Genomic DNA, 23,855 nt, shown 5'->3' on the forward strand with positions numbered 1-23,855 from the left:
ACGTTTTATTTGTTTTTATGATAAACTTACAATCCAACTTCCTGCTCATTTTCTTGAGAAAAATATCTGACCTCTAACAAAGCAGAACTTTTCTTTTCACGAGCTATGCTATTTGTGGCTCAAAAAATTTGAACTTTTTGCTGATAACAACTCTGTCTAAAAGTGAGGTAATAACAGACAGTTTATGAAAAAACAAATCAAATCTAATAGGTTTTATTGCTTAGACACAAAACCAACTTGACTGATGTTGCAAGAGGAATGAAGTGCCATCTTAAGTATTGCACCTGCTTAAACCAAAATCAGACATTTCCACAGACCAAATTATTTCTGGTGTTCGGGGAGGAATAATATAGTCACTTTTAATTACTTTTGGTATCAGAAACACTAACAGAATTCATTCCCGATGAATTAGTCTACCAATTTTCAAAACAATCTGCTGGTTAGCTCTTTCCAGAGTTACTAAAAGGGTAGAGAAAGAGGACGGTGAGTACGCTCCCATTCTCTCTCTCCTCTCGGCTATCCACTGAAGCAGGTTTGCTTTCACATGCAAGAAGGTAGTATGCAGATATAAATAAGATCCAATCCAGTGTATGGAAGGAATCCATGCAATATGAGCTTTTATCTACTAACAAGGGGTTGATCTAGATGTGATCGCATCTGAATCTGAATATGTCCAATTTACTAATAAATGAAGACAAAAACCCCCGAGTTAATACCATTCCACTTACCTAGTCTTTGAGAAAATTCATAGAATTTCTTTAGTTTGCCTACTAGTGGAACAACTGCACCCCATGCCTTCTCTTGCAGCTTCTCATCATTGGGATGCTGTATTGCCTTAAATTAGAGAGGAAAAAGGTATGCTTATAATATGCTACTGAAAAGAAAAAAATAATATCTATGCAGGGCAATTGTTTGAGGAACTAGTAATTAAAAATTCTACCTAATGAGAAGTTCCCAGTAGAGAGACCTGTACTAACCCACGTCTGTTCCAAAAAGCTCTAAATACTTGTGTTGAAAGTAAGTATCCTGAATGGGAAAACAACTTGGAGAATGTATAAAAAAAATTGTTAAAAATAAAGCTAATCAAATAAGAAAATTTACATAACCAGACCTAGTCAATTAAAATCAACAACTGAATTGGGGCACCTCTAAGCAAAAAAGTTCAGTGACCAAAGACACATCCTAATGTTGGTATCTACCACCAATTTCTGAATTTGCAAAGAAAAAACCTGTAATCGAACAACTTTGCTGTGAAATGCAGGCTAAATATTACAGTAGAAACATTTAAGCATAATTAACAACAAGCACCACCAAGACATGGTATATACCAGAGCTTTGGGGTATAACACATAAAGCTTGTCTTTCCAGTAAGCTTCCCAGACAGATAAAGCCTTGAATTTAGTCTCTCCAGGTTTTTAAGATAGAAACTAGACTACTTGGCATGGAAAATTACGAAGAAAACAGAAATAAAAATGCTCGTAACTCTCTTGCTGCATCTTCACAGTCAGCTCCTTGATTCCAAAAATCTGTTTCAGTCAGCCCTGGGCTCTGAGCTGCAGCACACTCCTCTGGTCCCTGGGAAGTTTCCTTCCTGCGATGTCTACATCCTTCTCAGGAGTGGCTTGCTTCTGTCTCCATGGGAGCTGCAGGCTTCTTTGCAGAGACACATTCCTGCCAGATCCTACAGCCTTTCCCTAAATAGGCTCCTTCCTTGAAGAACAAATAAGGTATCTCCCCTCCTAAGGGTTTTATGTGACAGTTACCCTCCTTAAACCTACCTTATGAATTCAACAGAGACTGAATAAAAACTCATGGTACTTTAAAGCTGAATGGCTCTCAGTATATCAAATTCATCTAGAGTGAGCGAACAGAGACTCCTCCTCTGTACTAGGACTTCTTAAGAGTATGTTACAGTAACTCCTCACTTTAGGAGCAAAGTAACCCCATTGCTGCATGTGAGGAAGAATGGAAGGGAGTCCAGAGAGTATTTATTCCACCCTTTCTTAAAGGTAAAAGAAAAATGGAGTCACATGCTATAAAGCAACTTTGCTTCTCTTCCAAACATCTACTTTAGTAAATAAAAGCCAACTAAAAGGGATTGAAAGTGAGATGTCTTTTGTGTTAGGATTACCACACATCAGACTTCTCCAATTAGCGTACAAAAAAGATGTCGACACTACTTAATATTGCATTATAGTCACACCACGCTCTTTTCAAATTCACCACTAACTCAGGAAGAGCTTACGTGGTAATATAAAGAAAAAAATCAATAGCAACAATTCCATAAAAAGTTTGAGAAGCATTATTTGCCATTACATATGTGCATTAATATTACTGAAACAAGCTACATCTGTTTCACTGTTAAAGAGGAACATTCCAGAGCAGAAATTCAAGACAGCAATTTAATAGACAACATGCTCTGCCAAAACAGCTCCTGCAAGCAAAGTTAAAATCCAGCAGTATTTGGTTAGGATCAGACAGTAACAACCACAGGTTGTGTGCAACCATAACGCTCTAGCTCACCTCTCGTATTTCATGGCCAGCTCCTCTATATGACTGCAAGTCTTCCAGTATTCCTTCTGCATCCTTTAACACTACATTCACCTGATTATAAATTTCCTTTTCAGATTCTGTAGGTTGGGCATCTAAACAGTAGAACATATTAAATATATATAGATTTTTAACAACAATACGGAATTCAAGAGGTACACCATCACCTATGGGACAAATTTTTCATGCAGTAACTCATCAAGAATTTTCATTCTTTGAAGAGCTACTACAATGAAGGATGAACTCCCAAGAAAGTAATTGCATTTATTTTAGTAGTCTTTTAGATTCATTTAGCATCCCAAAAATTCACCTGGAATCCATCCTTCTTGATTTAGGAGTTAGAAGAAGAAACAATGTCAAGTCATCCTTATGACTATTATATCAATCTCACCTTAGAGCGCAATACAAGCTCAATGGACGAGACTTAAGTAAGCACTCAAAAGACACGCTCACTATAGATATTACAGGAGGCGTTCGTGTCTATTGTTATCTAGAAACATTGCATCAGATTATTTTCCACCTTCCCTGCCTCTCCTTTTACTGATTAGGAAAGGAGCTGTATCTTTTACTTCTAAATATATTTAGTTCTCAAAACATATTCTTTATTGTACTACGTGCAAAATCAGAGCTAGAGTAAAAAGACCTAGTGTAAACTTGTTCTCTTTTTTTCCCCTCTCTCCCCTCTTTAAGGATAAATGCTGACTCCCAGTTTTTCTAATTAGCTAAAGACTTTCCAAAAGTATATTTGATCATAACTTCAAAAGTGCTACACATACACATTTAAAGAAATTCATTCAGTATGTTTTGAGAAGAGTCAACAAAAGGCTTTAACCTTTAAAAATAACCACCTAGTACAAATATCTTAGACCTGTTTTACCTGATCAATTTTTCTTTTAAAGTTCTGATGGAGGCTATAAGGTTAATTCCTTTTAGATTGGTTAAAAAAAAAAATTAGTTAATGAAGCTGCTACTGAAGCTCTTATAGAAAAAAAAAAAAACAACACTTCTCTGTTTATATGGTCAAAATATGTTACAAAATAAATATCAGTATATTTTAAACCAAGACTTCCAATGCCAGAAGTCAGTGTATTAACAACAGATCTTTTTTATATAGGGACAAACAAAAAACTATCTATGGACAATATAACCTCATGATTTTGTGCAGCTTAAAAAGCCTGGTAAATGTCTTTTTAAGAGTACTTTTTCTAAGATCCATATGTATAACTCCCACTAACTGTGATGGAACTTAGTACATACTTACATTAAAAAAAAAAAAAAAATCATAATATGCTAGTGTTACACACTAAAAAAAAAAAAAAAAAAAAACCACAAACACCAAAACATTAGAAAATGAAGTTTGTATTAGGAGAAAAGTTTCACATGCATTGCCTGTCTGGATTTTGCTGTAATTTTTGCATACTACTTATTTTTATGGTTTAATGCATAGAGTGGGCATTATTAGCAAATATATCTATATATAGACCTTGCAACAGTTTAACTGTGATATTTTGAGAACCATCCAGAATTAGCACAGGTAAACAGCTGGTCACCCCTTTTAAAAAAAAAGTTTAAGAGCACCATATTGATTAGGCATTGAGTAAAAGTGGCCAGTGCTTTTCAGATCATCACAAAGTTCACATTTATAATTTTGAAAGCTGCTGAAGACTGCTATAAGAAATGAAGACAAAAAAATGAGGGAAGAGAGCAGACAGGTAAGCACCAGTTGACCGGCAGCAGTTCACGCACAAACATGAAATGCTATAGTGAAATACAGACTAAAACGTGAAGCTCTGTAGCATTCCAGAGCGTGTTGTTAAATAATGCAATCAAGACTTGCCACTTGGATTGTCTCACACTGAGCACATCTCTTTCCTATTTAATTTTTCATGCCATTTTTTCTTTACCCTTTCTAGTAAGGAGAGTTTACTTTTTAACATGGGGGGGTGGTACAGCAGAAGCGCCCATGAGAACTCCTCCTCTTCATTTCAAAAACCACCGACAAACAGAACTGATGTAGTACTACGACCTTCCAAGTTTAGAAACGAAAGTCATCTTCTACATACAAATTAAGTGGTCTTCACCAAACAGCTGGCTATGCAAGTCAAGACCTTCTACACCTCTGTTAATGTATTTCACATAGGATATAATCAACCAACTACTGTGTTTCATTTCTCTAAAATGTTCCAGGAAGCCTAAAACAATGGTTTATACTTAATTTGGGGTGGTGGGGTGTTTTGGGGGGTTTTTGATTGTTTATTTTGATTATAACAAATTTATAAATATACATGTTTTAAAATCCAGTAGGCACTGGATTATTTCTTTTGTTATGTATTTCATTTCGGTCCTCTCCAACAGAAGAAAGCTGTCAACCTGATTTGTCCCAACTAAGTTCCTCTCCCATCTGCAATTCTTCAGCACCTACAGGAGAGCTCACATTTAAAAAGGAAATCTAAATTCTTCTGTATTTACTTCACAAAGCATTGAGGATGTATTAGGATAGGTTTCAAAGGCACGATATAGAAAATCTTCAGGCCCTAGTGCTGGCTGGCTCACAGCAATTGGTTTATTTGCTTCTCAGTGCTGGTTAGGGCACTGCATTCTGAAAGCCCATCACAGATGGGGAAAGAGGGAAAGGTTCCTCTTCCTAAGCACTGCTGTAATCTTGACTAGATGGAGATGGGACTCGCACGTATCAGTATGTACCTGAGGACTCAAGCTATGGGACTTTCACTTGAGAATCACTAATTGTGGATCTTGCTTTCCTCAATGTGGAAGGCGCAGAGCGGAAACAGAGTCGTACTTCTGGAGTTAAGTCTTGTCAACTAAGAAAAAGCAACCAGCACTGCCAGGCGTACAAACAGCAGGATGAAGGAGACAAACTATTTCAGGGAATTCCCCTTTCCCCTTCCGTGGATCTAAGTTCCTGCCACAACTTTAGGAAAAGGCTTTGCCTTTACCTGGCAACATTTTCCATAGAAAGAGCAAATACAGTAAGCGCAGCACAGCTCACTGAAGTGTTCTGAGGTTTGATAATGTTGCCAGGGGAGCCGACGCCTGGTTATTCGGGACAACTTTCCCATGTTTAATCCAGTCGTAAGAAAAGCAAAGACTGAGGTAGTAAGTGGGGAGTTCGACTTTAAGTTAAATTTAATCAGAACATTACCACACTAGATGCAATATACATTTAGAGTTCAGAAAGCTCACACGATAACGTATTAAAGACAAGAGAGTAGACTTGAAACAATATACAAACGCTGTTATGTGAACTAAATGCTATGGGAGCATGATAACATATTGCATGCGGGGAACACACACATTTGGTGACTATTAAAAAAACAAAGTATTTGGCCAGCCTACAGAACTAGTAGGGAGAGAAATTTGGGGTTAAAAGTTTATACTGCACAGCAAACACTATATAAACTGAAATTTTTCCCAGGGAAGAACACATCAAGTCATCTGAAACTGGCTGGGACAAAACTCACAAGCAAGGGAGAGAAAAACCCCAGACTGCTAGAGCTGAATTAATTATTTCATCTCCATCATCATTACTATGGAGAATGCTATCTTTGTGGCTCCTCTGAAACGCAGCTAAGCTCTTTGGAGGTGATGCAGAATACTTTCAGCACTAGCCTGAGATCACCATCTGCAACCAAAAATACTCAGCATTTTAGCTACTATTCAAATCAGTAAATTTGGAAAGGATTTGCACCATGACTGTAACGACACCAACGTAAAAGTTGAGCTCTAAGTTTCCCACATTGTAGGTGGCTGTTCTATGTTAACAATATTGCCCATACAAAGCTGTGCATTTTACTCCGCTCCTGTTAAAGTGGCACTGCAAAGACTTTAGTAGAATACTTAAGACAAATATTTTTTTCCAAAAGGTAAGATGAATGACAGAAGAAAACAAACATAACCAGTGTTAAGGAAAGGAAAAGCCAGCAGCCCATTATATAATTTATCGGGCCATTTTTAGCATGTATTCTGATAGTCAGTCACACAAATCACTGGAATCTAGCACCAAGATAAATATCTGGAAAAATATAATCTTAGAAACCTGGTTTTAAATTTGGAGTTTGTATCCCTACAAAGCTTTATGGACATTAAGATTTTTAGCTCTTTATGACATTGTGCAAGAAATCTTTAACTAGCCTCCTCACTCTAAAGATGTCTACGGATTGAAGAACAGAAGACTTCAAACTGTATATTGTTGGGCCGGGCGTAACATAGAATTGGCAAATTTGTTTTTAATACAGAGCTTACTTGCTCTTCCACATAAAACCACAACGTTAAGTTATCACAAGATTAAAGTGCCAAGTCTTGAAGAAAGATCTTGACTGTGTCAAAGCCAAGATCCTGTCAAGGCAAGCTATCTGAAACAGAGTAGAAAGCAGCATGGATACACAGAATAGCAGCAGAAACAAACGCAGGACAGGGTCCAAAATGAATAAAGAACAGTCTAACAATTCAGCCATGACATAAGTCACTTAATTTGACTGCATATGTAAACATTTCATGTCAGCAACCTGCTTACTCTCATGCCAAATCTTGTTCATGCTCAAAACATGCACTTTAAAACAAAATCAATAGCTTTTTTTAAAAAATAGCAGCAATTTTTATTGCAATTGATTTTAGAATTATGCCTCTTGTATCCAGCTAACTTGAATTTAATTTAGTCCAATTAAATGGTGAGTATTTGCAGATGAATCTGGAGCTTCACAACTCCAATATTCTCCCATATCTGTTCTCCCTACTTCACTAACTCATACCTAGTCTGATGATATGTGAGATCTGAAGTGATTTTAAACAACAATTTAGCCTTCTGATTTTTGAGCACAGCTCTTGATTATCTTGTCTTTATGAATAATTTGTATGGATGAATAATTTGTATGGCTACCATCGTCTAATAACAATATATTTAGAAGAGACAATTGATAAAATCAGCAGTACAAGATAAAGGTTTAGAAAAGTTACAACTTTAAACGTCATTAAAGCAAAAACATTTCTCCAAGCATTTGCTTTCACATCAGAACTAATATAACCAATTGCTACATTTCATCAAATAGAACTGAAAAATAATTTAAGGGAAGAAAAGAAGATATAGTGAATTTCAAATTATCCAAATCACAATACTTAAATTTTTTGTTACGCTATTCCATTGTATTTTATTACATGGTCAAAATGCACTTGAACATTAGTTTTCTTATTTCATGCTTGCTGATGTGCAGCTGGGTAAAGCAATAGAGTATCTCAAAAAAAAGTAATTGAGCGTGCATAGCAGCAGCCAACACTTACCTGCCATTCTTAAGCTGTATTATATCATGCAACAAAAAATAAAAGCAGAAATATTAACAATATGTGAACCTTCCAGAACACTTGGCATTGATCAGACAAGCTGTGTCTCTTCTTTTCAAAGGCTCTTCCGATTCTGTACTCTGAGCCCTCCTTTTAAGGAGGGATGAGGTTAACTGTCAAACTTCAATGCCAAATCACATAAGGTTCACATACACACCTCTAACGCGATAATGTTGAAGAGCTATGAATAGCTGTTGTGAGTCAATCTGTATACGCAATGTTATTCAGTGGCACATTGGAAATGAAGAAGAGAGAATCAGGTTTTATTTTGTCCTTTAAGCTGCATGTATCTCCTTGCAATTTCAGCAAGTCTTCAAATAATTTATATTCTTTTTAAAGTTTTGATTAGAGATGACTATTTAGATTTAAAACAAGAACCGTAACACATTCCAACAGTAAAATATAATTTGAAAGCCCTCCCTGAAATAAAGGTTTTTACATTTTAGAAATGGAGGCCATTTTAAAACAGATTATTGCTTTCTACAAACGTTTGCTGAACAATTATCCATAGCTCAGGCATGCAAAGCTGTTAGAAGGATGGCAAAGTGAAAACATACATTTAGTACATGACAAATGCAGTCTACTGCAGGCAAAGAGTAATAGATATATAAAATCATCTTCTCACTTTCAAAATCAAGGAAAAAATTTGGCCCCTGCTCAAGGTCTGTGCATGTCAAAACTTTTAGAAGGTTCCCCATGTTAAGGTACCTGCCAAGACAAGAATGAGAGAAGAAATTTTTCTTTTTATGAGAAGGAACAGCCCAAATATAGTTGAATGAAGCAATGGGGGAAAGAAAACCAGAGAGTTTCATCAGGCACGAATCCGTCCTTCGGGCTGCCACCCTGATGAGTGGAAGGAGACCCCCACCTCAAGGACGTACAGCTGGTGATCCCAGAGATGCAATGCAGCTTTCCTGTAAAAAGTGACTACGTCACCAATATCTTCACAGCTGCCCATTCAAGAAAAGGGAGAATCCCAACTGAAGGCATCATCAGTGACTAATTCTGTGTCGGTACACCCTAGCACCAGTGTCCTGAGCAGGAGTACCACATTGAGGGCTAAGTACCATATTTGCAAGCATTGACATGGTAGCCATGCTACAGATTTTTACCTGATGGGACACCAGAAGGAAAGAGCTTTAATTTTGTCAGCCCTTATAATTTTGCCAGAAAGACATTACAGAACACTGTATCACGATACATCACTTCGTGTGCAGAAAATGATAACACAGGTATTTTACACGAGGTGCCTAAAACATCTGTGAAGCTCAGACAATTCCACTTTGGACCTCTGGATGTGAAAAATGCACATTAACTGCACCATGAATGACCAAACCAGGATCAGGAATGATTTAGTACTCACTCTTGTATAAAATAGGATTACAGTCAACAACTGCTCAGCACAGATTACTATGGCATACTGACAGAATTTTTTGTTTTATGATTACTTGATTTGCAGGCAGATGGATGGACATCACTGACCACAGAGACCCAAAATGACTAAGCACGAGGAAAGAAAATTTGCACAGCAGCATGATGGTGGCTTGGCTACTACTGGAGGGGAAAAAAGAAAAACAAAAAAGGAACGGAAAAAAACCACATGCAACTCTTTCAAATTGCAGATTTGCAACTGAGTCCCCTAGCCTTCACTGCAGCAGGTATAAACAACCCTACTGTCACCATTTTAAATGCACCAGCTGTGAAGGGCCGAGAGACTTACTTTCAAAATCCAAGAAAAAATGTGCTGCATTGTGGTCTATGTCCCTGGTTAGCACCTTTATGAGATTACCCATGCCAGCAAACCTAAAAATAAAAATGGCAAGATAATTTAGTTCCAATAACCATTTCCTATTTTAAGTACAGGCCTGGGGCTCACTAGAGCTGGGATTCCGTCGCATTTTGCACACTCTGGATTCATCAGCTTCTCGTAGGAAGTAGAAAATGTGCACTGTACAGCACATTTCTGCTCCCTTTCTTCTCAGGGAGGAGTAATCATTAAAAAAAAAAAAAAAAAAAAAGAATGATAGCTTTGACAAAAATAAAGATCTGAATTCCTGGCTCTTTTTCATCTTTGTTTAATACATTTAAAGAATTATGTTATCTATGATGATTGAGCAATTGTTTTGCATAACTGCAGCAACCCAAAGTCAACAAAGCCATTACTGCTTAGGACAAAAGCAACCTCAAATGGAACCGGTATCATTATAAGCCTGTTTTTTTTTTACTATCTCTCCATAACCCAAAATAAATCCCGGATAGCCTCTTAGTAGTAGTCATCTGTGGCCAATGAACAGTTTTTCCTGTCAAATCATGCAAAGTGACAAGTGAAATGCACGTTAGACTTTTCCAAAAACAGGAGATAATCAAGTTTCAACAGTTCTTCTTATGTTTGCTGTCACATCCCAGCTAAAAGAAATGAAAAGTGGAAGAAAAATTAAATAGTCATTAGATTACTTGAGGTCAGATAAATTAACGAAACTATTTCCATTGTTACCATAAATTTCAGAAATCAATACCTCGAGTAGGATTATGAAAATTGCATTTCATAACAAGGCAGCCTTTTCAAGGCCCCTCCCATGTTTTAGAGGCTGAAAATATTACCCTGAAATACCAGGAGTTCACTGGAGTGCTGCTGCAAGACACTACCCAAAGATCTGATTTCAAATTATTTAAAAAGCCGTCAACAGTTTGACATTTAGATTCAGGCATAAGATTGAAAAATCAAGTTTCAAAGTTGTGTAACTATACCAATCTACTGGTGTATCCCACCCCACACTCCCCCCCCCGCCCCCCCGACTTTTACTGTTACTGAAAACTGATGTTTACTTTGAAGTTGGTAGCATGACAGTAAGAATCAATTATTTATTAATCAAGAAAACTGAAGCAACAAAGTCAGAACAAATTGTCTGGCCAAAAAAACTTTCAGAACCTGTGTTGGCACACCTCTTAATTTGCATAAAGAAAAATGCAACTGGTGTGTGAGAGAAAAGGAAACAGCACATAATTTTTCAGGAGCCACAAGATTCAGCAATAACTCACGCAATCAATAAAAGCTAGAGAAGGAAGAGGGAATTAATCCCAGATTGTTGAAAATTACTCAGTCTTTGCTCCAACAGCTAATTATATTAGCCTGTGCTCCAACAACTTCTACAGAATGATCACACAAGCGTCAAAAAAAAAAATCTAGATTTTCAGAAAAGTCACTTTGAATGTAAGCCGACTGATCACAGCAGATTCTGCACATAGAACCCCATCACCAGGCGTACCTTTGCTTTTTTGTGCATTCAAGTTTCTCCTTGAACCTCAAGAAAATGCAAGTCCTGCTTCCTAAGCATTTGAACTTGGTTCTCTGGAAAGTCAGATTTCCAAGCTTGTGAGAAACACCCATTATTTAACCAAGTTTTAAATTAGGGTGGTCCGGTTTAGACACTTATCTTAAAAACTAATCCATCAAAACATGCTTCGTCAAAAGAGGCAGCTTTTCCAGAGCTTCCTATTTCATATCTTAGCAATCTCTTCAGATGCTACACATGCACCAATGCTGTGTAAACAAGCAACATCAGAAAGCAGAGAAATTACTTTTCTGTACCTCACAAGCATGTTCTGTAACACAGGATTGAAAGAGCCACCTAGTCCACTCCCCAACAACGCACACATTCATAATCTTGAAAAAGCCAAAATATAGAGGCATTCTTAAACAAATATTTTTAACGGAGGCAATAAAAAGCCAAAAGTGTAAGCTGCCTAATGGCGACCGAGTCTGTAGATTCAGATTTAAAAAACAAACCTCAGTCTCAGAACAGTGTATTACATATTTCAATTCCAACATTAACAAGCAAGTAGCAAATACACAGCAGTGAATGGTGTTAACTGCCTAAAGAGAACTCTAACTATACCGACATCTGCTGCCATGCTTCAGTTCTTCAGCTGCACCATCCCCTCCTCCACCAAAATATTTTCAATACCTGAAATGAATGCCTCTATGCAGGTTTTGCCTTTGTTTTGATATTAACCAGTCTCCTAAGAGTTTACAGGGTCATGCATGTGGTTTAAATATTGGATAACATTACTTCTGAAGGTCAGAGTAGGGGCATGCTTATAGACTTGAAATATTTTGAAAATAAGTTTCCAGAAGAGCATACAGCCAACTGCAGACAGATTGTTTAACTGAATCCCTACCACTTCCTTAAATGAGTAAGGGGTCGGGGACTCAGCTTTACAATACAAATACCTTAATTCAGATCTTCACCCCTCAGAAAAGTTTGCCAATAAGAATATATGATTTCTTTTCTGGGAGTTAGTTTAACAAATAGAGAAGCACAATAAAAGGTTTGGCAGTACAAGGAAAGAGCAGATATGAGAACAAATTCAAGCAGAAGATGCGACTGACCTAGTAGTAACAGTTCAGTGAACAGCCTCTCACAGAAAAGGAAAGAAATTGAAGATGATGAGAATGGATTAATTCAACTATGACAGCAACAAGACGACATGTGATACAGGAATACATTTCAATTTACATGAATACAAAGCTGCATAAACACTCGTTCATAATAAAGTTCGTAACAGACCTCTTCCCTTGTGCATTCAGCATGCTGAAAAAAATCTTGATAAACTTGAGTCACATCAGTTTCACATACAAGATACACAACCACATCTGCTTTCTTAGCAGCAAAATATTTACCATATATTCAGTTTTTATGGAGTGAATGGAAATCCAGCAGAAGCTGGACAAACACTACTTTTTTAAACTTATACCAAGACTAATTTTGATAGCTAGTCAAGGAGCTCAAGTATTCCTTAATACCAGAAGATTTGCTGTGTTTTAAGAACTGCGAAAACGGCCATTCCTCCAAGTTGTAATCCAAAAAGACCTTAAAGAGATAGAAAAAGAGCTTGAAAACTCAATTTAGACAAAAGATGAGAAGATATAATTCATCTAGCGTTTCTTGGGAGGACTCTTTTCCTCTCCTCAGCATTCATGGCAATAAATGCAAGATCCAACACATAGGAATTTACTCTTCTGGCAAAGCTAAGCACCAGTTTCTCAAGCTCTGAAATGGTCTTCTAGAAAGGAGACTGTGGTGTCAGTGTGAAACTTCCCAGATGCATGGAAGCAGCTGCAGGTCAACATGCCATGGCTCAGGTTAGATGGCTCTATACTTCTGTACGTTATTTTGCTTCAAAAGGTATAGCTAAGCTGAAGAGCTCTCCTGCTGCACTCACAGGTGGAACCCTATAGAGGGGGAGATGGAACTTGACCTTTCTGAGAGGCTGCTACGTCAGCAGAATACCTGGATCAATCTAGAGCAAAGCAACCTAGTTCACAGATGCTTCAGGCTCCTGACAGATCCAGATTTACTAGAGATTCTTGTTTAGTTCAAGATGGCTTGTCATTTGCATTTCTGTTGGGCCCAGAACACAAAGAAGTTCAGCTGCCAGCTCTAATATTAAAGATAATGACATTCTGCATGTAAAAAACAGTTTGCAAAACTAGCCATTAGAGTTATCTTCAGAGACCTCATCTGCTATTTGATGCCCTTCAAAACCATCACCAGCATGGAAGATTTCGGTAGTTCTATGAAGACTTACCTTGGTAATTAACCACCATAGTGGCATGCCCAGTCAGCATGGATTTCCTTGAAAGTCCAAAACTTCAGCTGAAGTAAGTAGAATTACTGTTTTACAAAGTCAGATGTGGTTCTAGTTAAGTAGCCCTGATGTTGAGCTATCGTTGTCTAGTCAAGGACATCTTCTAGCACTGACTGCATCCTCCTTGAGCACATTGCCACATCAGTCAGCCCTGACTCAAGAAAGATTTGAGCCTGCATGAAGACCAAAGCCAACAGCAAGCACTGACTGACTATTGTATTCTGCAGTTGGGCTTTGTCCCACAGCCAAATAACTGACTCGGTTCATTGACTGAAGGTGACTTTTGTGACTGGTAACACACCTTTTGACCCACAACTGTTCCAGTGCAACTGGAACTAATTCTACACTGAAGCTGTAATCCTTATCAAGAAGAATTTTGCATATTGCAATCACCAACATCAAAATATTCACACGCCCAGCCTTAAGTACAGTTTAGGTCACTACCTATTCGCTCTTATAGAGCTTCAGATTGTCAACCCCAGTCCAATTTTATTTGGTATTCTCATTCAGGACATAGTACACTTCAAAACTTGCAAACTGTTGTGTTTTTTTTTTTCTCCCAGGGGTCTTACTGATTTTAAGATTTTATAGTGCAGTGTTCAAAGGTAACTCCTTAGGTAAACCAACAGTGTAAGAGTCAGTAAAAGCACACTTTACACTGCTGAAATTTTCTCCTGCCATGAATCCAGCATCATAAAAATCAGAGCAGAAAAAGCCCACTAGTCTCTGTCCAAAAACTGACTGTCTCTGTGAAGCTGCCCAGAATCCCTCCTGGCACGCTCTGTACTCCAGCACAATACACAAGCCACGTGGAGCAGGTTATGGGAAATCAGAGCACGAGCCAAGAACATGGTTTGAACTTGACCTACTTGCAGAGGAAGACATACGGAATGCCACATTTGATTACAATGATTTGGCCCATTACAGCCTTATGGGGTTGTATGATGTTGCGTGTAGTGTCATGATCAGACAAGCGGAAAGCAAAGGCATATTTTCAAAACAAGTCTTGCACGCATGCCCTTCATGCTGAAAACATCCCGACATGTTTCAATATTTTTTTCTCCTACGCTAAGCCCACGGGAAATTTAATAGAAATACATGATGCAACTAAATTCAAGCGAGCACCAAAGAAATTTCTCTCTCTCACACCTGAGAGAAAAACTATACATGAACAAGGATTTTGCTTGCAACTGGTGAGCAGCTGGAAAACTTACTCTTATTAAAGGTTAAATACTACAAAGACGTTCATAAGTGACGTTTTTATTTTTGCTTTGTTCTATCAGAAGAATAGCATGCTTTCAAACTATGTAAAAAATACCAAAGTTAAATAAATAAATAAAAAATTGTTTATGACCATGCAAGAATTCCTGTTTCAAGAAAACACCAGCTCACCTTTTGGAAAAGTATACACTATTCCCAAGACTACTTTTAATGAAGCTTAAGACTGAACAGGAACATTCAGAATATGAAAACCTTACTCCACGGAAATCTTATATCCATACTCTGGAGTCTGGAGGAAGTTAAGCACGGCACTATATGGAAAGCACACCTAATGAAAAGAGCAAACATTTTCTTCCAGGGATTGAGTTTTAAGATTTTTCAGTTGGTCAGGTATGTGTGGCATAAACCTCTGATTCAGAGGTATTTGAGCAAAATAGCAAGCAAAAAATACTTATAGCATTAAAAGTCTAACATATAGTATAACAACACAGTATTATAACACAGTGCTACTACAAAAACAACAACCTAGCTGAGTGTCTCCCTATACTGTTTTTCTAGAACGATAATCCCATCAGCCTGACAATTATTTCAAGGCTTACTGAACATTTTCTGCCTATAGTATCTAGCCATGAACAGGGAGGGGGGAAAAAAACCCCCAGTGAATAGGTGACTGCCCACATCAGCTGAATCCAAGGCAGACCTTAGCAACACATGGTATCACAGAGCAGCAGCCTATTAGATCGAGCATCGTTTTCTCTCCCAATGAAGCAGCTAAGCTTCACAAGCAGCGAGAACCCTCAACCTTAAAAGCCAGAGAGCGCTACAAATGGAAACAGGCTTGTAAACTACATTGTGGAAATCACTTTTCAGAAAGTTATATTTTCCTTGGATCCAAACATGTTTTTCCTAGTCTTATGCACATTTATTTCTCTTCTGAAGAGTGCTGAAGAAGCATAGATGCTCTCTGACACATTCTAATTCCTACTACTGATATTAGTGGTGTTTAAAGTAACGAAGATTTGTCATTAAACAAAATCCCAAAGTAATAAAATACATTGTCCAGACAAGAAATAATTATTGAGGTAATAGTAAAAAAACAGTAGTTACCACTCAGTCTGGAAAAGAGACCAACACACGGAAACTATCAGCTTTAGATTTAAGAAGAAGCTTGGTGCTATTGACTTAAAACAAGTTACATTTTGGATAAGCTGGTCTCATTTTCAGGACTTGTGACAGTAACATTAAAGGGATCAGTTCAGATACTGACATTTAACTGCTGAATCAAACACATACACAAAGTGCCACAACAGTCACCAGTTCTGCATAAAACACAGAATTTCATTCGTTGCTGGACAATTAAGATTTCATATGGCTTTATATACACTTTTACAACATACTTCAGTCTAAACCTACGCGAAGATCTGTGCACTGCTTTCCACTCCTGACACCTAGTGGTTATTCTTCCACAAACCACTAATTGCAAACCAACCATAATAATAGCAAGAAGAAAAAATATGCAAGACAAAAAAACAAAACCAAAACAAACTCCACTGATTTCCTGGGGCTTCAATCATCAATACCTTATCTGAATAGTGGGGAAAAAAAAAATTATACTGCCAGATGGAAAATATTTTTGTATAAGTAAGTATATAGGCTACTTAAAAGCTGCCTCTGATGTCAGCTCTTTCAGCTAAACTAACTTTGATACAATAAACCGTTTTAGTTGAAACTGAAGTTATTTTTTGAGATCACACATCATCAATAAAGTCTCCTTTCTGAACAAAACTGAATTCAAACTTGTCATATCAGGAAAATGGAGGCCTGCCAGGGAAAATAGTTTAGCGAAAAAAGGCTCGCATTCCTCAAAACCAGAATTGCAAAGTACGGTCAGGTCAGTGTTTATTCACTCCATTTTTCCACTTAGAGGAAGTCAAGGGAAAGGCACTAAAGAATCCACAGTTCCTTTAGAAGAGGCAGTCTTAAAGCCTTGTTAATTCGGGAATATTTTAGTGGCACAGCTGGCACTGAATAACTTATTTGACAAGAGCTACAATAAAATAAGTGTGCCCACACAAGTCTGGAATAAACCCCAATTTGTCTGGAAGGATTACTCTTATTTTTAAAACAGAGCTTGTATTGAAAAGTGGAGAGAATATGCTCAAAAAATGTGCTCTGATTTGCCCTTCAACAACTAACTGCACAATTGTTCAAAGAATCTGCAGCTAGAAAATAATTACATTTGCTTTCTTCTTTCAAAATTATAGAAATTCAACATGTTTTCTAGCTTAATTCTGTGTAATGCTCTTTTTCATTCAATTACATTGCAACCATCAGAAAGAAAACTCCATTTTTTAGTTCAGGGACATTTAACATTCAAACACAATTTTACATTTTGCTTTCTCCTTTTAAGTTTGAAATCTTTAAAACCTTTTGCAGTGCTGTAACTCCTCCAACAGAGGTCACTACCTTACAATTTGATCTTCCAGAGAAAGGGAAGCTTTTAACAAATGTGTTCATACTATCTTAGCTCCTTACAACTCAGAGCCAGCAGTCTCCTTCCAGCCCAAATACTGCATTTAGTCCATGATACTGTGACATTATCAGTGGCTGATCTTGAGGTCCGTCTTTTTTCAAAGCAAGCTGAGAACATTCTATTTTTATCAGGTACATGAAGATGCAAAAAAAGCATTTAACAAGAGATGCGGTAGATTTACAGATTGCTTTTTTATTTTACAAAAATGCTTCTTGCACTACAAAAGATGGTATGACTATTAAAACTGTGCCATGCTACCATGTTACTAGGAAAGTTTCATATTTCATTGATGTAAGCCTGTAATTTAACAGCTGTCAAACTCATCTTTAAGAAAAAACAAAACAAAACAGCCCAACAATAACATTCATTTGTATGATAAGTCCTCCTCCTGCAGGTTTTCACCTCAGTGTTAAGAAAACCAAAACCAGCAAAAAAAAAAAGACAACCCAAACCTGCAAGTTTTAATTAACCACTAGAAAAAAAAAAAAAATCTTTTCAATCCCTAACTTCACTATAGTGTCTAGTCCAATGGATCTGCCACCTTTTAGCTGGTATCTCACTTGGGAAAAAGAACTCCTCTTCAAGCCTAGTTTTATTTGGAAATGTGTTTTCTTTCAAAATAGCTGAGATCCCATCTATGAGAATCAGACTCCCATACATTTCAGTACCCAAGCTGGGTGAAGTTGCAGGGAGGCTCTGACAAACAGCCTTGGTAATGCTGCCATCTAATGCGCTAGGACAAGGAGTACAATCCTCTGCATCACTCTTTAATACTCAAATGACATGTTTTCTTTTAGTTTGGCTCCAAACTGTGGCACCACTTCAGCGCCTTGGCTTGCAAATCCTACACTAACAATATTATGACAAATTATCTAGTCATCAAGTTGATGGACATAAATATTCATTGACATATTCTATCTCAAGGGATTTTTCCAGAATGTCACAGTAGCGAACTACAAACCTGGTGGGTATGAACCTGACACTGACTGTCCATCTGCAAATTCAGTTCAGTGACACACCAGCTTTGAACTACCGAGGAGGATGGGAAGTCCTAAGGCCTTCCAAAGCACATAGCTGGAAAGGCAGATTTCCGTATTTCAGGACAGCTTTATGATTATTCTGAGGAGTTTCCTTTTTCTGAAACACCAGTCAGACAAAGTATGTTTGCAGGATATAGAAGCCTAATGAAACACATCAAATTACTGATGGTACAACAGAAGATGACTAGCAGAATTATAGTCCTTCCCATCCCATCTGTTATCGGAAACAGTAAGAAAACAGAGAGGCACCATGCAGGGTGGGGGGAAAAAATTGGTGGTTTGTTTGCTTCTTTAAAGTTTCACAAGAGATTTCTTACAAGACCAGGGTTCTACAGCCACCTGTTATTTCCAGTTACTTCTTCAGATAGCCTCATGAGGCACAGCATCAACTACTTCTACTGAGTCCAGATAGTTGTTCTTGTTACAAAGCAAGCATAAAACAAACAAAAAAAACGAGACCACATTGGTCTAGACTCCTCTAGCTGTGCTAAATCCGATCATCCTTTATCTCATTTTCCATCCCTCCCAATATACATCAAATTTTCTTTTAATCTTAAAATCAAACTGAAGGTCTTCCGTAAGTGTAAGATAAGACAATTTATTTGCATCCACCTGTTGGAAATACGGATGAACATTCACTATTCTCCAGTGATATTATATAACCTACAATTCCTTAAGAACAGCAGCACGTATGCAGAATATCATGCAGAGTTATGATTTCCTGCACCAGTCCATCTGTGAACTCTACAAGTTCATCTCACCTCATCTGACAAGGAGTCTGCAGCATTTCTAGGGGGAAAAAAGGTACATATGTGGAACGGAAAGCCATTAAAGAATACTGAATACATTTAATAATCACATCTGGCTTGGAAAAATACTTGACCTGAAAATACTTACATCCTAGAAGAAGCACCAATATATGTTCTCCCTGTTCTCCCTCTTCCCTAGGCATCTGCTCACATTTCAAGGTTCAGGTTTTACTGGATACTAAGCTTTTTTCAAGTTTTAACCTTATTCAGAAATGGACCTCTATTTAAGTCTGCCCCATTCTCTGAAGCTTAACCAAAGTTTTGAATAGTCTCCAGGTCTTTACCACTGTTACCTTACTGGTGCTTTCCTATTGAAAGTGTTGCTTGGGTAGGGCTTCTGCCAGTCCCTTCAAACCCCTCACACTGGTGAATCTCAGCTGGTTAAAGATGCTGTTAAGCATTTACCAGCTACATTGTCTCAGCACAGTCGGAGAAGGTGAAAGCATCAGCAGTGAGACACCTAAACTTCAGGGCTGCTAAAGTGGACACCACACCTTGGTTTATAAACCTTTTCCCTTCAATACCCAAGATACTGTTGATTCACAGTTTCTTCAAAGAAAACAGAAGTTTCTTGCCATGTGCTGCAGCTGTTTGCTGGACAGCCTTCCTCCTGCAGGTGGTACTATTCCCAGCAATGCCCTTTGAGTTTTACTAGCTTTTCTGGATCACTCTCACCTTCCTGAGCAGCAGCAGCACTGTTCTAGTAGAGGAATATGTGGGGGCATGCGAAAGGATGAGCAAACCCAAGTGCACATGTGCAGAAATCCTGGAGACCGTATTTGGCTAGATGGACCCATGGTTTGACTAGTTTAGCGATTCCTACAAAGTATCCCCTGCAAACAGATATCATGCTGTAAACAAAAGTTTGCACTTGTTACAATTGCAACTTTGCTAACACACTTATCCATGACTTGGGAAGTAAAGGCTACCAAATGGAAAAGCTGCTGCTTCCGCTGGCACTGGATGTTTTTCCATTAGTTTATTGTAGATTTGGAAAATACTGCTGTATGCTTGCTCAGCTCCTAGAGTCATTCCATAACCCCAGAGAGGCAAGATGGTGGGCTAGAAGGACCACTGGTCTGACCCAGCATTGCCATAAGCTCTCCCAAGAATGACAAAAATGTCACATACATTGCAACAAAACCAGCAATTCTACAAAACAAGTATTTTAATACATCAATCGTGCACTAAAATAAGGGACGATTACTTTAGTAACACATCTGTAATTCCATATATTCTCAGTTCCTCAATGGAGTATTCAAATAGTTTTGAACACAGCACTTGGAAATGTTTTCCACTGTTGTCAACAAAAATGACGACAAATCAATTTTATCAGCTCCCCAGAATTCAAAGAGCTTTTTGATGCTTAATCAGAAATGGAAGAAAAATAAATCCTACCTCACATTGGGTAGCATTACCTTCCTAATCTGACAGAAGATAGCTAGCTGTGCTGGCACAGCGCAATAAACATTAAGTATAACACACACACACACACACTATGCAGTAGCTTCGACAACAAGTAGCAGGTTATAAAATTAAAAGTATAAACCTTCACGTGAGCATATGCTACCTCTTCAGTCTTACAGGCTGGTTCAGAGTACTGGTTTCTCACATAAAGAAGTTACACAGTAACTTTTTAGTAAAAGACTGAAAAAGAAAAATCACCAAAACATTACCTCTTCATTCAAATCTTCCAAGAATTTTAAGCACAATCTTCCAGCATAAGTTCTTAAATGTGGCCAAACTACCGCAATTCTGTGCACACTAAAAGTGCCTTTTTTTGAAACAATGACACTTCTTCCCATTGCTCCAGCGAAGACTTTTCAAAACGATTACCAGGCTGTGTGGTGAGGTACCAGGCAAACCAAATACTCATAACCTGGTTTAGCATCTTTAGCCACAGAGGTGCAATAAGTTAGGTTATAGATCAGGACTTCCTAGTGAACACCAGAAATTTCAAAAGTTGTAGAAGCAAGTGGGAGGAAAATGAGTTCTTGAAGAGAAAATTGCTAATATTCAGCACAGTCCCATTTTCTGTCCTTTAACATATTATAATCTTTTCTTCTTATATGTCAGGAGAGTTTTCAAACAAGTTAAGTTTCAGTTCTTACCTACAGCCAGTGCTGCACTCTGTTCTTGGCCTCCAGGCTGTTTTAAAAGAAAAAGAGAGTATGAAAATTCATTCTTTTGCACTGAAATTCTTAAATGTCATGCTACATGACCTTGTAAAAGCAAACTAGCATCTGCTCCAGACATTGTACTATTTTTCTGGGTCTACTACATAAACATAGTTCTGAATCTACATGCCACGATGACTTTTGAAAAAATATGTTAAAAAAAATAGAATGCAGAACTGGGTTTTATCTCCCAGCATATAAATAAATAGGGAACACAACTATTTGGCAACAAATATGTTTCTAGGGAAAAAAAGCTGCTGCTCTTAGATAATGCATAAGAACACATATTCCCTAATAAATTTAATTACTAAAGAGTCAAAGCTACAATAAGATACCAGTGGCAAATTGTTCCACTTGAATTTCACTTTGCAGACACAAACTTTAAAAACGAAAGAGAACACCACAAGACTCTTAATTCAACCACACAAATTAGCTCTTGAAAAAAATCCGTGGCTTGCATGCTGACCTCCAGAGGAGGCACTTTCAAGTCACCACTGAAAACCATTTGCTAAACGAAGAAAACTAGCATTCTTAGACAGCCTCACTCAGTCTGCTATACACATTATTAACCACCATCTTAAGGCTGGTGAAATAATTACCTTAATACTACAGTTTAAAGGAGAAAATATGGAGTACTACAGTATCTCATAGAGCTTCACGGGAAATAACAGTTTAGCAGCTAGGGAAGGCTCTAAAGACCTACAGCACCACAGGCAAGAAGCAGAGCGGAGACTCCAGTGAGAACAACTCTTCATAGCTCACAGAACTGAACACAAGCAAAAAGATGACTGCCAGACACTGTTAGAACTGTAGAAATTTATTCCTCCATTCTTTCCAGTGTACGCGTCTCAAAGAGGCTTCTCCCCTTGACTAGGATTTAAGTTTGAGTAGCATCTGCTTTTTCCTTTGCCCATTGGCTTCAACTTCCCTTTACTCTCTCAGTGGTAAGCAACAGCTACGCGCTTCAGGACAATTACTTCTTCACAGGACAAAAAGATGGTTAACAGCACTATCTTTGTAAGAACTGCTGCAACTTCCCTAAAACTCATCCGTTCTCACTAGGCATACTTTAAATATGTTTCCCCCCCCTCATGACTGCAGACTGCTCAATTCGTACTTTGAGACAAAGCAACAAAAAAATCAAACACCGACTGGAAAATGGTGGTCCCCTTCAGGTCACAGATGACCATAACTGCTACTGTGAATAGAGAAACTGAAACCAAAGTTAGACCCAACATTACCTCAAAAAGCTTATTTCCTGAAAAAAGTGAAAGAAAAATCAAATAGGATGAAACACTCAAGAAGACTAAAAAATTCTACCTAAAAATAGGTTGGGTTTTTGGGGGTAGTCAAGAGCTCTGGTTAAGATGATTTTAGGTGAGAGCCCAACTTAATTCACTGAGCTATAAACAAAAAGGAGAAATCTAAATTCATTAGACTCACCAGACTAAAACAATAAATATGAAAGTCAGAAAAAAAAAAAAAAAAAACAACAAACCACACTATAGCAGCAGATCTAGAGACTTAATGTTTCCTAACAGCACTAGTTCATTACTAAACAGAAACGTCTTAATTGTCAGCTGATAAAATTATTAAAAAACCCCAAACAAACTAGAATTGCTCAGCTCTTTACGTCTTTCTTGACAGAATACTGCTCTTACAACCACAAGCACTTACCACCTGCAAGAAAAGTGTGCTGATGCTCAGGTAGCTTGTCCTGAAGGTTTCAACGAATGAGTGAAAGTGAATTATTAACAAAGTCTTCCAGAACTCTTGTGATAATGAGGGCATGAGGAGAGAAGAGACCTAACAGAGCCATGGAAGCAAACAGGGAAAGCTGAGAATTATAGGTCAGTTGGGACTATCATTAATAACAGGCAAAGAGGTGTTAGCATCCATGAATTGAGTCTTGTCTTGCTCAGATCAGACTGAGCACATTTGATGCTACCAACTTGGTTTATACTGGCAAACTGATAGATATTTGATTTTGGCACAGCGTGACTTCACAGCACATGGTATTTTAAATTTAGAGGTTAGGACTATGCAATATAATAAAGCACTGCCTAAATGGGTAAGAAGTTGACTTGCAGATCTCTAGCAGTCAGTAGGGAATAATCAGTGAACATCCATTAAAAATGGTCAGATGTGTAAAGAATCCATCACGCTATTAACTTCACAATTTTTGCACTTCTGGATGCACCTTAATTCAGACATAAGAGTATCTAAATGAACAATGGCCTACTGTCAGGTCCAGAGAGCATTACTTGGGTTCTCTCAGTTAGTACAGAGGATCTGCAAAACATCCGAGCTTCCTTCTGTTTGATTCTCAAGGTTTGGATCTGCATATTAATATCGAAAGAATACCAAAAGGCACGAGACATGTATATTATATAATTTAATAGGTAGTGAAAATTGTATAATATAAACCCAAGCATTTTTTCAATTGCTTGTGATTCTGAGGCAGCCAAGTATTTAACATTATATTACAGACAGAAGCAGCTCTTGGCAGGAAGATTATCTT

At 37.7% G+C, this 23,855-nt stretch overlaps 1 protein-coding gene across 1 annotated transcript in view; it reads right to left on the reverse strand.

Annotated features, from left to right (window-relative positions):
• Positions 1–23,855, reverse strand: part of CYRIB (CYFIP related Rac1 interactor B) — a gene marked incomplete at its 5' end in the record, with an annotated part of 78,717 nt that overhangs the window by 8,321 nt on the left and 46,541 nt on the right. Inside the window, 3 exon segments of the mRNA XM_082479083.1 lie at positions 729–834; positions 2,524–2,645; positions 21,269–21,305. Coding sequence (XP_082335209.1) covers positions 729–834; positions 2,524–2,645; positions 21,269–21,305 — 265 coding nt within the window.

The sequence above is a fragment of the Vanellus vanellus genome (assembly GCF_965231255.1).
Source record: "Vanellus vanellus genome assembly, chromosome: 2".
NCBI classification, from domain to species: domain Eukaryota; kingdom Metazoa; phylum Chordata; class Aves; order Charadriiformes; family Charadriidae; genus Vanellus; species Vanellus vanellus.